The sequence below is a fragment of the Myxine glutinosa genome, chromosome 6 (assembly GCF_964187855.1).
Source record: "Myxine glutinosa chromosome 6, kmMyxGlut1.1, whole genome shotgun sequence".
In the NCBI taxonomy this organism is placed as follows: domain Eukaryota; kingdom Metazoa; phylum Chordata; class Myxini; order Myxiniformes; family Myxinidae; genus Myxine; species Myxine glutinosa.
In genome coordinates this window covers 119,973,633-119,986,369 of record NC_136266.1, presented here as the reverse complement: position 1 = coordinate 119,986,369, position 12,737 = coordinate 119,973,633, and the positions used below count along the sequence as shown (strand labels likewise).

General features: G+C 51.0%; 1 protein-coding gene across 2 annotated transcripts in view; it reads left to right on the top strand.

The window, feature by feature from the left end:
• LOC137430238 (SH3 and cysteine-rich domain-containing protein) overlaps positions 1-12,737 on the top strand; it is a 120,824-nt gene that overhangs the window by 64,070 nt on the left and 44,017 nt on the right. For both annotated transcript variants that reach the window (XM_068120946.2, XM_068120944.2), the window contains exons 7-8: positions 9,887-9,953; positions 12,674-12,729. In XM_068120946.2, coding sequence (XP_067977047.1) covers positions 9,887-9,953; positions 12,674-12,729 — 123 coding nt within the window. The remainder of the gene's footprint in view (positions 1-9,886; positions 9,954-12,673; positions 12,730-12,737) is intronic.

Genomic DNA, 12,737 nt, shown 5'->3' with positions numbered 1-12,737 from the left:
AAAGGTAATTCAATAACCTTTTACCTGATATACCACACTAGCTGATATATACACGTGATATTATTTGAGAGCCAAAAAACTAACCCCACCCCCTAAATCTTAAGCGGGAAAAATGACCCGAAAAGCGATAAATGGGTGATCTGACAAATGTGATGATAACACAGATACGGCTAAGAGTTTCACACTGCTATCACATTTTTTTCAGCACTAGGGACCTTGGCCTTGCCAAAAATAACTGTTAGCCATCCTCCCTCTGATTGAGCATGGTCGACCCCTCGGCTCATAGCCTACCTGAAGAGAACAGATTTAATGGCTGAATCAGTACAGAGCAATGATGAGATTTGGACTCTTCATTGACAAACCAGCCAGCCAACAGTGAAACCAAGCAAGACAACTATGACATCTATCATGTCAATATGACATCACATGACACTTCCCCTCAAATAAACCAACAGGTTTGATGTGTACTCGCCAGGGCACATCAGATATCCAATGTGGGAGGTGAAAAAGTGGCAATTACGCTTAAGGATTGCAATATTATTAGTCCCCGTTGGACTCGGTCCAAAACGGGGGCTTATGGATTTGGTCTCGTCCATCTGTCCCTGCATCCACAACCATATCTCGGAGATTTATAGACCGATTTTTTTTTCATACTTGGCACAAAGACAATACATGACGGTATACATATGCACATCATTTTGTTTCACGATGCGATCAAAGATAGCCGACTGGCGGCCATTTTAGTTGCAAAAAACGAAATATTAACATCAGTTGTGTGTTCATGAGTTACCAAATTTATTGTAGAACTCTTGCCAAGTGGCTTAATAATTCGAGAAAACAATCCATTCAAAACCATTGATAAGGAACGGCCACCCTGGCAAGCACTAGCTAGCTCCTTGGTAACTGAACAAACCCTGGGTTTTCTCCCTTTCAGTTTAGTGTTAAACAGCATGAGTGACTGTTTGAAAAGGTAATCATACGTGTGTGGTTATAATGTTTTTACTTCTGGTAGGGAATGCTCCCACAAAAACGGCATGATAAGCTGTTTATACTTGTTAACACAGCATTTGGCCAAGGAGGAGACGTTGGGGAGACGGGATATTATTAGTACTGGCAACGGTGCCCGCCCTATGGGCAGGGCTTCAATTGGGAGGCCCAAATGAAAAGGCAAAATATCAGAAATTGAAGGCTTTTTTATTTTAAACGATTTATATAAATATCCGTTAAATCATATCAAATGCAAATCATCAAAATCTAAACAGTATTTGTAGAATTTCAATAAAAGCCACATCACTGTTCATGTCGGTAAATATTATTCCATTGTGTTTCAAATTTGGGCAATGGGCTCTCCAATAGTCAATGTGTTCACGGTTTGAATTACGTAACATAACGTTTGTGACGATGTTTTCATTGTAACGATGTTGTGACGATGTTTGTGTTCATGGTAGTGTTTGATGTGACGGTGTGAACGTAATTTCGTAATGTTTTTCGTTTTTATTTTCGTAATCATTTAATGAACGTTTAATGTTTAATGAGCATAAGAATGAGCGTAATGTGGCGGACACAAAAGCCCACTGGCGTGGTGACATCATTCCACGCACCAAGTGGGCGGTGGCCACGCCCGAGGGGTAGGCGTGGCCTCATGATATACACTGGGCGACCAGCCCGGAGCAGTTCAGTGTTAGTGTGCTCTTACAATAAAGACGTTTATATGTTACCGCTTGTCCGCTTCCTCCTTGCTCACAAGCAGCGCGCGTAACGCCGCGCTTTACTGGTGACCCTCGACGTTGGATCTGCCGTAGCGATCCTTCTGAACACGACGCCATTGCAATGGCCAACGACAAGGCAATGGCGATTAAACTTCCCGAATTTTGGGAGGCCCAGGCCGAAGTCTGGTTCGTTCAAGCCGAAGCCCAATTTCAGCTTCGGCGCCTCACCAACGACGACCTGCGCTACTGCCATGTTGTCGCCTCCCTCGGGCCCGGCACGGCCGCTCGAGTTGTGTCCGTCCTTCGCCACCCACCGGACGGCCACAAGTACGAGGCACTCAAGCGGCTACTCCTAGCCACGTTCGGCCTCACGGACGACGCACGGGCCGACCGCCTCCTGGATCTCCCCGAGCTTGGTGAGACGCGCCCGTCGGTCCGAATGGACCATATGCTGTCGCTGTTGGGCGACGAAGCCCCCGATTCGCTATTCCGGGCGCTTTTCCGGCGCCAACTTCCAGCGCAGGTTCGCCTCGCGTTGGCCGGGACCGAGCTAACGGAACCCCGAGCATTGGCAGCCGAGGCGGACAGGTACTTCGCCGCTTCGGACACGCGGGCGAGCGTCGGCGTGGCCGTCACGGCCCTCGACGCTGATGTTCAACAGCATGTTCCACAGCATCAGCTTCTACAGCATGCTGATGTTCAGCAGCATGCTGATACGCACCTCGTGAACGCCGCCACGCCCCGCCCACCGCCGCGGCGAAAACCGCCACCGCGGGGAAACCCGCCAACTCCACCGGCCTGGCGGAGCCAGCCACGCTCCTCCAGCTCCACCACCTGGTGCTGGTTCCACGCCAAGTTCGGCCACGAAGCTCGGCGGTGTCATCCGCCGTGCTCCTTCAACGGGTCGGGAAACGCCCGGGCCGGCGCTCAATGGTGGCGATGAGCGCCGGCCGTTCGAGCAGCCTGCTGTTCATAACGGACACCTTCTCCGGGCGCCGTTACCTGTGCGACATGGGAGCGCAGGTGAGTGTCATTCCCGCCGGCACGTCAGACAAGCACGCCGCGGGTGGGGGCCCCGCGCTGCTTGCCGCGAACGGGACGCCCATCCGTACATACGGAAAACGCTGCCTCTCTCTGCGGTTTGGAGGGCAGGTTTTCCGATGGACGTTCGTCACCGCCGACGTGCCCATGGCACTGCTTGGCGCGGACTTCCTGTGCGCTAATGGGCTCCTGGTCGACGTCAAGCGCAGACGGCTTGTCCAGGCCGAGACGTTCAGCTCGCTCGCTTGTGCGTTTCCCAGCTCAACGAGCGGCTTGCCAAGCGGCTTGCCGAACGATTCGGTTCCGGCCACGTTGGTCTGTACGCTTCCGGCAGCGGACGCATTCACCCGCCTCCTCGCCGGCTTCCCGGCCCTCACGCGGCCCACCTTCTCGGTGGGGGCCGTCAAGCACGGGGTGGCCCATCACATCCCCACCGTCGGGCCACCCGTCTACGCCCGGGCACGCCGCCTCGAGCCGACGAAGCTGGCGGTGGCAAAAGCGGCGTTCGCTACCCTGGAGCGACTCGGCATCGTTCGGCGCTCAGAGAGCGCTTGGGCGTCGCCGCTGCACATCGTGCCGAAGCCCGGCGGGGGATGGCGACCGTGCGGGGACTATCGCCGTCTCAATGACGCCACGACTCCCGACCGCTACCCCGTCCCCCACATTCAGGACTTTTCCGCCCGTTTGGCGGGCAGGTCCTTCTTCTCGAAGGTGGACCTCATACGCGGCTACCATCAGGTCCCCGTCAGGCCGGAGGACGTCCCGAAGACGGCGGTCATCACGCCATTCGGACTCTTCGAGTTCCTGCGCATGCCCTTCGGTCTGAAGAATGCGGCTCAGGCGTTCCAGCGACTGATGGACAGCGTCCTGCGCGACTTGGATTTTGTCTACGTCTACCTGGACGATATCCTCGTCGCCAGCGCGTCCCGCGAAGAGCACCTACGCCACCTCCGCACGCTCTTCGAACGCCTGGGCCAGCATGGCCTGATTGTGAACCCCGCAAAGTGCCGGTTCGGCGCCGCCACAATCGATTTTCTGGGGCACCGTGTCACCAGGCACGGAGCCGTCCCCCTGCCGGCCAAGGTGGAGGCGGTGAAGGGGTTTCCGCGCCCCCGCACGATCAGAGGGCTGCAGGAGTTCCTGGGCATGGTGAACTTTTACCATCGGTTCCTGCCCCGTATCGCCCAGCTCCTGCGCCCCCTGCACGAAGCTCTCCGAGGTAAGCCGGGCAAAGGCGACGTTACCTGGACCGAGCAGATGGACACGGCGTTCACGGGCGCGAAGCTCGCCTTGGCTAACGCCACCATGCTCGCGCACCCGGCGCCCGATGCACCGATCGCCCTCACCACCGATGCCTCAGACTACGCGGTGGGCGCGGTGCACGAGCAATGGGTGCGTGGAGCTTGGCAACCGCTGGCGTTCTTTAGCCGGCAGCTTCGCCCGCCCGAACGCCGTTACAGTACCTTCGACCGCGAGTTGCTCGGACTTCACTTGGCGGTCAGGCACTTCCGCCATCTGCTCGAGGGCCGTGCGTTCACTGCCTTCGTCGACCACAAGCCGCTGATCTTCGCGATGGGCAAGGTCACCGAGCCGTGGTCGGCCCGGCAGCAGCGTCACCTCTCGGCCGTGTCCGAGTACACGACGGACATCCAGCACGTCGCGGGGAAGGACAACCCGGTGGCGGATTGCCTTGCCCGGGCCGTCGCCCACGCAGTCCACCTCGGCATCGACTATGCCCGGATGGCAGCGGACCAGGCCGCTGACCCCGACGTCCAGGCCTTGCGGACCGCCGTCACGGGCCTCCGCGTCACCGAGGTGCCGTTCGACGGCGCGGGCACGGCCCTCTTGTGCGACGTCTCCCTCGGGCGTCCTCGCCCCATCGTGCCCACGGGCTGGCAGCGCCAGGTGTTTGACGCCATCCACGGCCTGTCCCACCCGGGCGCGAGGGCCTCCCAAAGGCTGATCGCCGACAAGTTCGTCTGGCATGGCCTCCGGAAGGCCGTCCGTGGCTGGGCCAGGACGTGCCTCGCGTGCCAGCGCGCCAAGGTGCACCGGCACACCCAGGCCCCGTTGGCCCCGTTCACGGTGCCGGAACGCCGGTTTGACCACGTCCACGTGGACCTGGTGGGACCTCTGCCCCCCTCGCGGGGTTTCACCTACGTCCTCACCATGGTGGACCGCACCACCCGGTGGCCGGAGGCCGTGCCCTTGGCGTCGACAACGGCGGCCGATGTCGCGCAGGCTTTCATCGCCACCTGGGTCGCCCGGTTCGGCGCCCCCTCAGACATCTCATCCGACCGCGGCCCCCAGTTCACCTCGGAGCTCTGGGGGGCGGTTGCGCAGGGGCTCGGGGTCCGGCTGCACCGAACCACGGCCTACCACCCCCAGGCTAACGGCCTGTGTGAGCGATTTCACCCCTCATTGAAGGCCGCGCTCCGGGCCACCCTCCGCGACGGCGGCTGGGTCGACAGGCTCCCCTGGGTCCTGCTGGGCCTCCGGACGGCGCCCAAGGAGGACCTGCGCGCATCCGCGGCGGAGTTGGTCATCGGGCAACCGCTGCGGGTGCCGGGCGAGTTCCTCCCCGACTCCACGGCACCATGGTCCGCGGCACAGCAGCGCTCCGCTCTGCAAGAGACCGCCCAGAGGTTCGCCCCGGTGCCAACGGCATGCCACGGGCACCCACCGACGCACGTCGCCCCGGAGCTTCGCACGGCGGAGTACGTCTTCGTCCGCCACGATGCCCATCGGACACCACTGCGGCCCCCGTACGACGGGCCTTTCCGCGTGCTGGAGACCGGGGTGAAGCACTTCACCTTGGACATCGGCGGTACTCCTGACCGCGTTTCGGTAGACCGCCTCAAGCCGGCCCACCTCGATGTGGACCATCCACCGCCAGTGGCCCGACCCCCACGTCGGGGCCGCCCTCCTGCGGGCGGACCCCCGGCACCGCCCAGCCCCGCCGCCACGCCGCCCCCCGGTCCTGCACCCATCCCAGGGGCAGCCAGGGGCATCCCACCTGGCATCCCTGCACCCCGGACGCCGCCGATCGCCAGGGGGCGCTTCGGCCGGGTCATTCGTCTGCCCCGCAAACTGGCCCTCCAGGTGCGCGGGAATTCTGGGGGGGCGCGTGTGGCGGACACAAAAGCCCACTGGCGTGGTGACATCATTCCACGCACCAAGTGGGCGGTGGCCACGCCCGAGGGGTAGGCGTGGCCTCATGATATACACCGGGCGACCAGCCCGGAGCAGTTCAGTGTTACAGTGTGCTCTTACAATAAAGACGTTTATATGTTACCGCTTGTCCGCTTCCTCCTTGCTCACAAGCAGCGCGCGTAACGCCGCGCTTTAGTAATGATCATTCAATGAATGAATGAATGTAATGAATAATTTGATGCGAAGTGAAAGACGCCTCAGAGCTGTCACATTCACAATTGCGATGTCATATGTCCTCTCCATACGTGTTTCCTTCATTGTAAAAACTACCTAGTCAACAGTTAAAAGGATTTTGAGCCGATAGGTGTTATGGCCTTGGCAAGATCGATGGAGACAGTGATCTGTTAGCTTATACACCACCCAAATAGCTATGTGGAATTCTCTCATGTACAGATTAAACTCACGTCGTTTGAACTTTGGCCAAGGTCATTATTTACTTTTAATGATGTTTATATACAAATCAAAAAGAAGATAATTGGTTTTGGGTCGTCCTTTCCGCATATCTCGTGGGATTGTAAGTTGTAGAGACGACCGTGATGGCGGAGAGGGGGTTGGCATTCTCTCAAGCAGGGATTCAACCCATGTCCTTATAAAAGGTCTTTGTCCAAGGTCCCCGAGTCCGATCGGTGCAGCCCATCAGAGCAGCTGTGCAGCGATCGTTGCAGCCGTTTGTGCAGCACCCAGGAAAATAACGTTATGCGGGAGTCCAAACCTGAAAATGCTGGACGCCAAAGCTGAAATTGGAAAAACAATATAGCCTATTTTACTCAAGGGGATCCCAGGATTACCTACCCAAAATATCGTTGCGATCGGTTCAGCCGTTTTTGCGGTACCTTCGAACGGATGGATGGACGGACAGACGGACAGACAGACAGTCAGACGGACGGACATTTGGTGAATTATAGTAAGATGAATATTGTTTTGTAATAACCTTAATATTGTCACGTCCCTGTCACCCCAAGAGGACGAATGACCGAAACGAGCTTTAACTCTGAGGCGTATTTCGAACTTGGCGGGATTATCTTTTCATGCGTGCGGGAAGGTTCGAAGTCTTACCTCATCGGATGGCCGACACTGGGTTAATTCGAACCCACAAACAAAGAAACGAAACAAGACAAGAAATTGAAAATCAAGAACTAATGATTTAATGAAAATAATGTAAGCACAATAAAAATGTTGAGGTAAAAACTAATAGTAATAGGCTAAGGTGAGGGACCCTCCACGCAGACTCGATTATAGACACAGGGAGAAATAAAAGAAAATAAAATGATTTGTTAATCGGCCGGCACACCACCGTCGCTCAGTTTGCTGCGGCATTCACACCACTGCCGCTCAGTATGCCACGGCCTTCACACCAATGAAACCGGGTAGGATTGCCATGCCACTGTGCGAACCACAACAGCACACTCTCCAGAAAGGTAACATGACGAGGGCAGCAGGACCGCAAAGCAGCGCCAGCCCCTCCGCAACTAAACAAGACACTACACGACAAACATTAAAGTATGGTAAAAGGTGGCAGCAGCTATGCAGCACCCCCTATAAACCAAAATCAAGGATCTCAAATTCATGGTGGATGATAGAGCTGGGGGGAAAGGTTATAGAACAATTCCTAGAGTATTGAAAGTTTCCAAGAGCTCCATCATTAGGAAATGGAATTGGCATCATGTTGCCATCATTTTGAACTGCTGTGTGTTTGTTTGTCGCACACCTCCTCCGACAGTTCTGGGCCGGCCGATTACATCCAGATTTGCTACATAGGATCAGCATAACCCCAATTCATGTATAGGGTTTTTAAAATATTTGCCAGTGGTTTTGGGGTGGAGGCTGGTGGGAGATGTGTGGACACCAATTCTCAATGTAAATGTGTATCGTGTAGCGCTGCCTGCATGTGGGAGTGGGTATTACAAATCCCACCCTTTACAGTACAATTTTCCTTCACCCACGTTTTCCAGTACAGTGAGGTGTTTTGAATTATAAGTTGTATGCATATTTTTGCTTAATGCATGTAACACGGGTTTTTTTTTTTTAATTTCGGGAGCGATTGGGGCAGCTGTGTGGTCATGCTTGGAACAAGATCACCCATAGGGCGGGTACTCTGCTAATTGAAACAAAACAATAAACACAACGTATCTGGTCTGGGGGAAATTATACCTTGGCTGAATTGGAAGGAGCAGCTGCCGATCAGGACGTCCACGTGCTGTGAATTCAGAAGAGAATGAAGCTACAAATTGTAACGTTTTTGAGATATGTTTGTGTCACCTGATTGTGCTGTTTTCTATTTTCAATTATAATATTTAGATGCATATTCCAAAGAACATCCATATGAGATCAGAAAATGAATGAGGAAAGCAGGCCCTGACATTTTCTGATCTTGAATGAATGTGTTGCTTTGATCAGTAAGGGCCTGTGGTGCATGGGCCTGACTTATCATGTGACAAATTAGCATAATTTTTGTGCCCTACATGACTGAAATGGAACGGGTAAAATTAATGCAGGAACTGAATGATGCTCAGTTTGTCTTTCTGGTAAATGATGGCACTTCAGAGTCATCCATTGTTAACGCTGGGATCTTCTTTGTGAGATAATCCAAGTGTCGAGTAACAACCTGTAAGCTGTTTGGAAAGGAGAATGTCAAGAAAGCTGATGCTTTGCCAATCAAGCAGGCTAAATTGAGAAAGCAATGAGTTCCAATCTCAATTGCACCATGACCCACTTCAGCAAAAAGCTTTTGGCTTTGGCAGAGTGTGGTTCTTACAGTATGTGGGCTGCAGCTTCTATACTATAAACATGTGTGCGTGTGTGCACGTGTGCATGCGTGCACGTGCGTGCTTGTGCGTGAAGCATCAAAGGAAATGCAATTAATTTATTTTAAAATATTTGTGACTTCATTGGCAGATAATAAACATAAACATCCTTTCCTGCTTCCATGATGATGAAGCTTTTAGGGATTTTGATGACTGGTCTCGTTGAAAGTCTTTGCGGACCGGTGGAACTCTATGTTGACCAGTTAGATGTTCTCACTAGTCCGGCTGGTCATTAAAATAATCTGAAGAAATTGAAGATCAAATTTCTTTTCCAAATGATTAAAAAAAAAAAATCGAAAATTTCCTTCTTGCGTCTCTTTGGATCGCAAATTAATGATTACTAACTCCATTGTACAAAAACACATCTGGATTGCAATAGCAATGCCTATGGTCATGTATGAATACAGACCGTCCATTCACGATGCAAGCCAGCACACAGTATAACCCAAACATATACCGGTAATCTGCTTCATAAGAGTACATATTTATTTGCTAATTGCAGAAATTACTTCTTCTTCTTCTTGTTCTTGTTCTTGGTCTTGTTCTTGTTCTTCTTGTTCTTGTTATTCTTGTTCTTGTTCTTCTTGTTATTCTTGTTCTTGTGCTTCTTGTTCTTCTTCTTGTTCTTCTTGTTCTTTTTGTTCTTCTTGTTCTTCTTGTTCTTGTTCTTCTTGTTCTTCTTGTTCTTGTTCTTGTTCTTCTTCATTTTTTACCTTCCACAAATAAATATCCAAAGCCTGGATGACAAAGCTGCTTAAAAGGGCATTCCGCTGGAAAGCCATGGCACAAATTCCCTCGACCCTTTCAAACCCACCTGATTAAACAAGATAGTTTAACCGCTCACAAACAAATATATATATATATATATATATATATATATATATATATATATATATATATATATATATATATATATATTGGATGTGCTCTAACCCTGCAGGCAATGCACATGTCAAATTGTTGTTAAATAGGGTGCATTCAATGAGAGTATATGGACACTGCATTGCTGTTACTGAAGGATTACAGGAACTTTATTGATGATGATGATGATCTTTTTTTAAATGGCATTATGTTCCAGTGTCATCACTTTTTTTATTATTCCTGTATAACCTCATTCAGGTCTTTGAAGAGGGAGACTCAGAGCTTACGAAAGGTTTTCAAATACAGCAGCATCCCTTCCAACGTGGTGAGACTCCATGATGTATTCACTCTTATGTTTATTAACAATGAGCACCAACCTTCCTTCTCTCCTTCCTTCTATCCTCACACTCCACACTCCGACATATGCTTCAACTTCTTTGATTAAAAAAAAAAAGCAGCTCATATTATGCAAGAGAAATGCTTCATTTAAACTGGAAGTTTTTTTTGGGTTTTTTTGGTATACATACTTGAGGCTCGTGTGAGAGCTAACACATTGAACATGAAAACATGCGCAGACACATAAAACATGCAATGAATTGAGCGGGAGACAAGACGGAGAGAGGGAAGCACACAAGCACAACAACAGAAGAGAACAGGGACGTCGGTAGATCTGTGGAAGGGGGAGGGCTGGGGGTTGGAGGGAGGGGTGCATGCCATAAAGTAAATGAACACTTCTATCAATTTCAGGAAAGAAGTTGGGGATTTCAAGAGGCGGATTTGGGGTGTTTTAACGGGGGTAGAAAAGATCAAGGTTTTGGATAGGGGAAAATAAGAGATGGTGGTGAACAGCTGTTTTAAAGACCTGGAGGGTGGAGAGGGATTGAAGGGAGTGTGGGAGTTTGTTCCAGAGGCGGGAGAAAAGGGGAATGAAAGAGTGAAGGTGAGCAGAGAGCCTAGATTTTTGCAGTTTAACCATAAGAGGGTTGCAGGCAGATCTTGTGCGTCCTGTAGGAATATTAGGGGGACAGAGCACAGACAGAACAGGGGGAGCAAGGCCGGAGAGGAGTCGGTAGAAGACAGAAAGACCACCAACCTAACCTGCCTGCAGAGACAGACAGAGACCCTCAGAATCAGCTTCATCGCTGGAGATTCCAATGATTCTGAAAGCTTTGGTTTCAACCGCTTGAAGCCGAGCCAGGTGTGAGGCAGGAGCACCGGCCCAGAGGGGAGGGAAGTATTTCATTGAGCTGCGGATGAAAGCTTTGTATGTGGTGAGGAGCTCAGAAGTGCCCAGAAAGGACTTCACATGATGGAGGATGCTCAGTCGGTGACTGGCTTTGGAGGCCAGCTTGGAAAAGTTGTTTTCCCATGAAAGATCATGGCAGATAGTGAGACCCAAAAGCATGAGTGACAGAACTTCTTCAAGAGGATTGTTGAGAAAGTAGATGGGAGGATTGTCCAGTCGGTCTTTTCGGAGAGACATAGTAAGAGTGTGAGATTTGTCAGGATTGAAAGACATGTTGCACTTGGTTGACCAGTTTGTGATATTGTCCAGGTCTGCAGAGAGTGAAGAGGCTGCTGCCTGCCAATCTGAGGGATGAGGAATGGAGCTGCAGAGAGTCGAGTCATCAGCAAAAAGATAGAGAGGATTTTCCAGAGAGTCGGAGAGATCATTGATGAAGACCAGAAAAAGCACAGGGCCCAGAGGTTGTTGACTTTTCATTTCATGACCTTTTGTAATGTTTGCAAAGGGGCCTCAGGTTAGCTTAGAGGTATGTGCACTCACCTTTGTGCTGTCTGGCCTGGGTTTGAATTCCAATCCAGATATAAGTTGGCACCCTGGTGTTTCACATGCAGGGTGAGGCATTGTGATGATATTGATCTGGTGTTTATGCAGGTTCTCTGTATAGGCATTATGGAGACAAGAATTTGGCATCAGCAACTAACATAGGATATTACAACAAGTAATAAATAAGCATTTGTGAAAGCACATAAGCTTGGATGATGGATAATGGATAATCCTCCTCGTGCAGTCAGGCTCATAAGGCTGCCGAGGCAGTTTAATTTGCTTGTGGATACAATCCTAGATGGGTCGCAACTTCAACACACGGTACTTGACTGGCTCACTTTGCCCAGCAAACTGGTACTCATTTTGCCGACCTCGGAAGTATGACAGGCTGAAGTGCCCTTAATGAAAAACAATCAGATACCAGTATGAGGAGAAGATGGCACAAGAACACACAATACCTGTAAAATGATCAATACCGCATATAAAAACAGCCTCCCCCCTACCCCACCCCAAGTGGGCTGATGGTCATCTCTTGAGGTTGTCGTTCAGACCTCTGCTGATTTGGGGAACCACCCCTGGGAGCTCCCTGATCCGAAATCGAAAAATCTAAGACCGAGCGATCCTGCGGACCATCGAGAAGAAGAGCTGTATCGCGTTTCAGAGCAATCAGTTGGTTAATAAGGGACAAGAAGGGATCCGAAATTTCAGGGGGTAACCCACACTGGGAGCCCCCATGATCTAAAATCGAAAAATCGAAGCATGAGTGATTGAGTGGGGCATTGAGTAGAAGAACTGTGTCAGGTTTCAGGTTTCATGAGCAATCTGTTGGTAAATAAGGGACGAGTAAGGATCCAAATTTTGAGTGTTAACCCCACCTGGGAGCCCTCATGAACATAAATTTTAAAATTGAAGACAAGCAATTGCCTTGGATACTATCTTGTATTAACGTGTCAACTTTCAGAACAATCAGCCGGTGATAAGGGAGGAATAGCAAAAATAGCAAAAAGTTGACGGACGGACGGACGGACGGACAGACAGACATCTGGACATCACGACCCATTTTACAGGTTCATCTCTTTGAGAATCGAGACTAAATGACCTTGAAAAGCTAATCTTTTGAATGCAATACATTTGCACAATTATGAGTTATTAATAACTGGAAAAGAAAACGTTTTATTATGGCTTAAGCACATGGTATAAACCAAAACAATCTGATACTTATGCTTCGGGAATTGCCCGTCTCTTCCTTGCCACAGGAATCGACCGCTCCATGCGCAAGCTCAGCTTGGACAGCACTCGTGATGAGGCATTGGTAACATT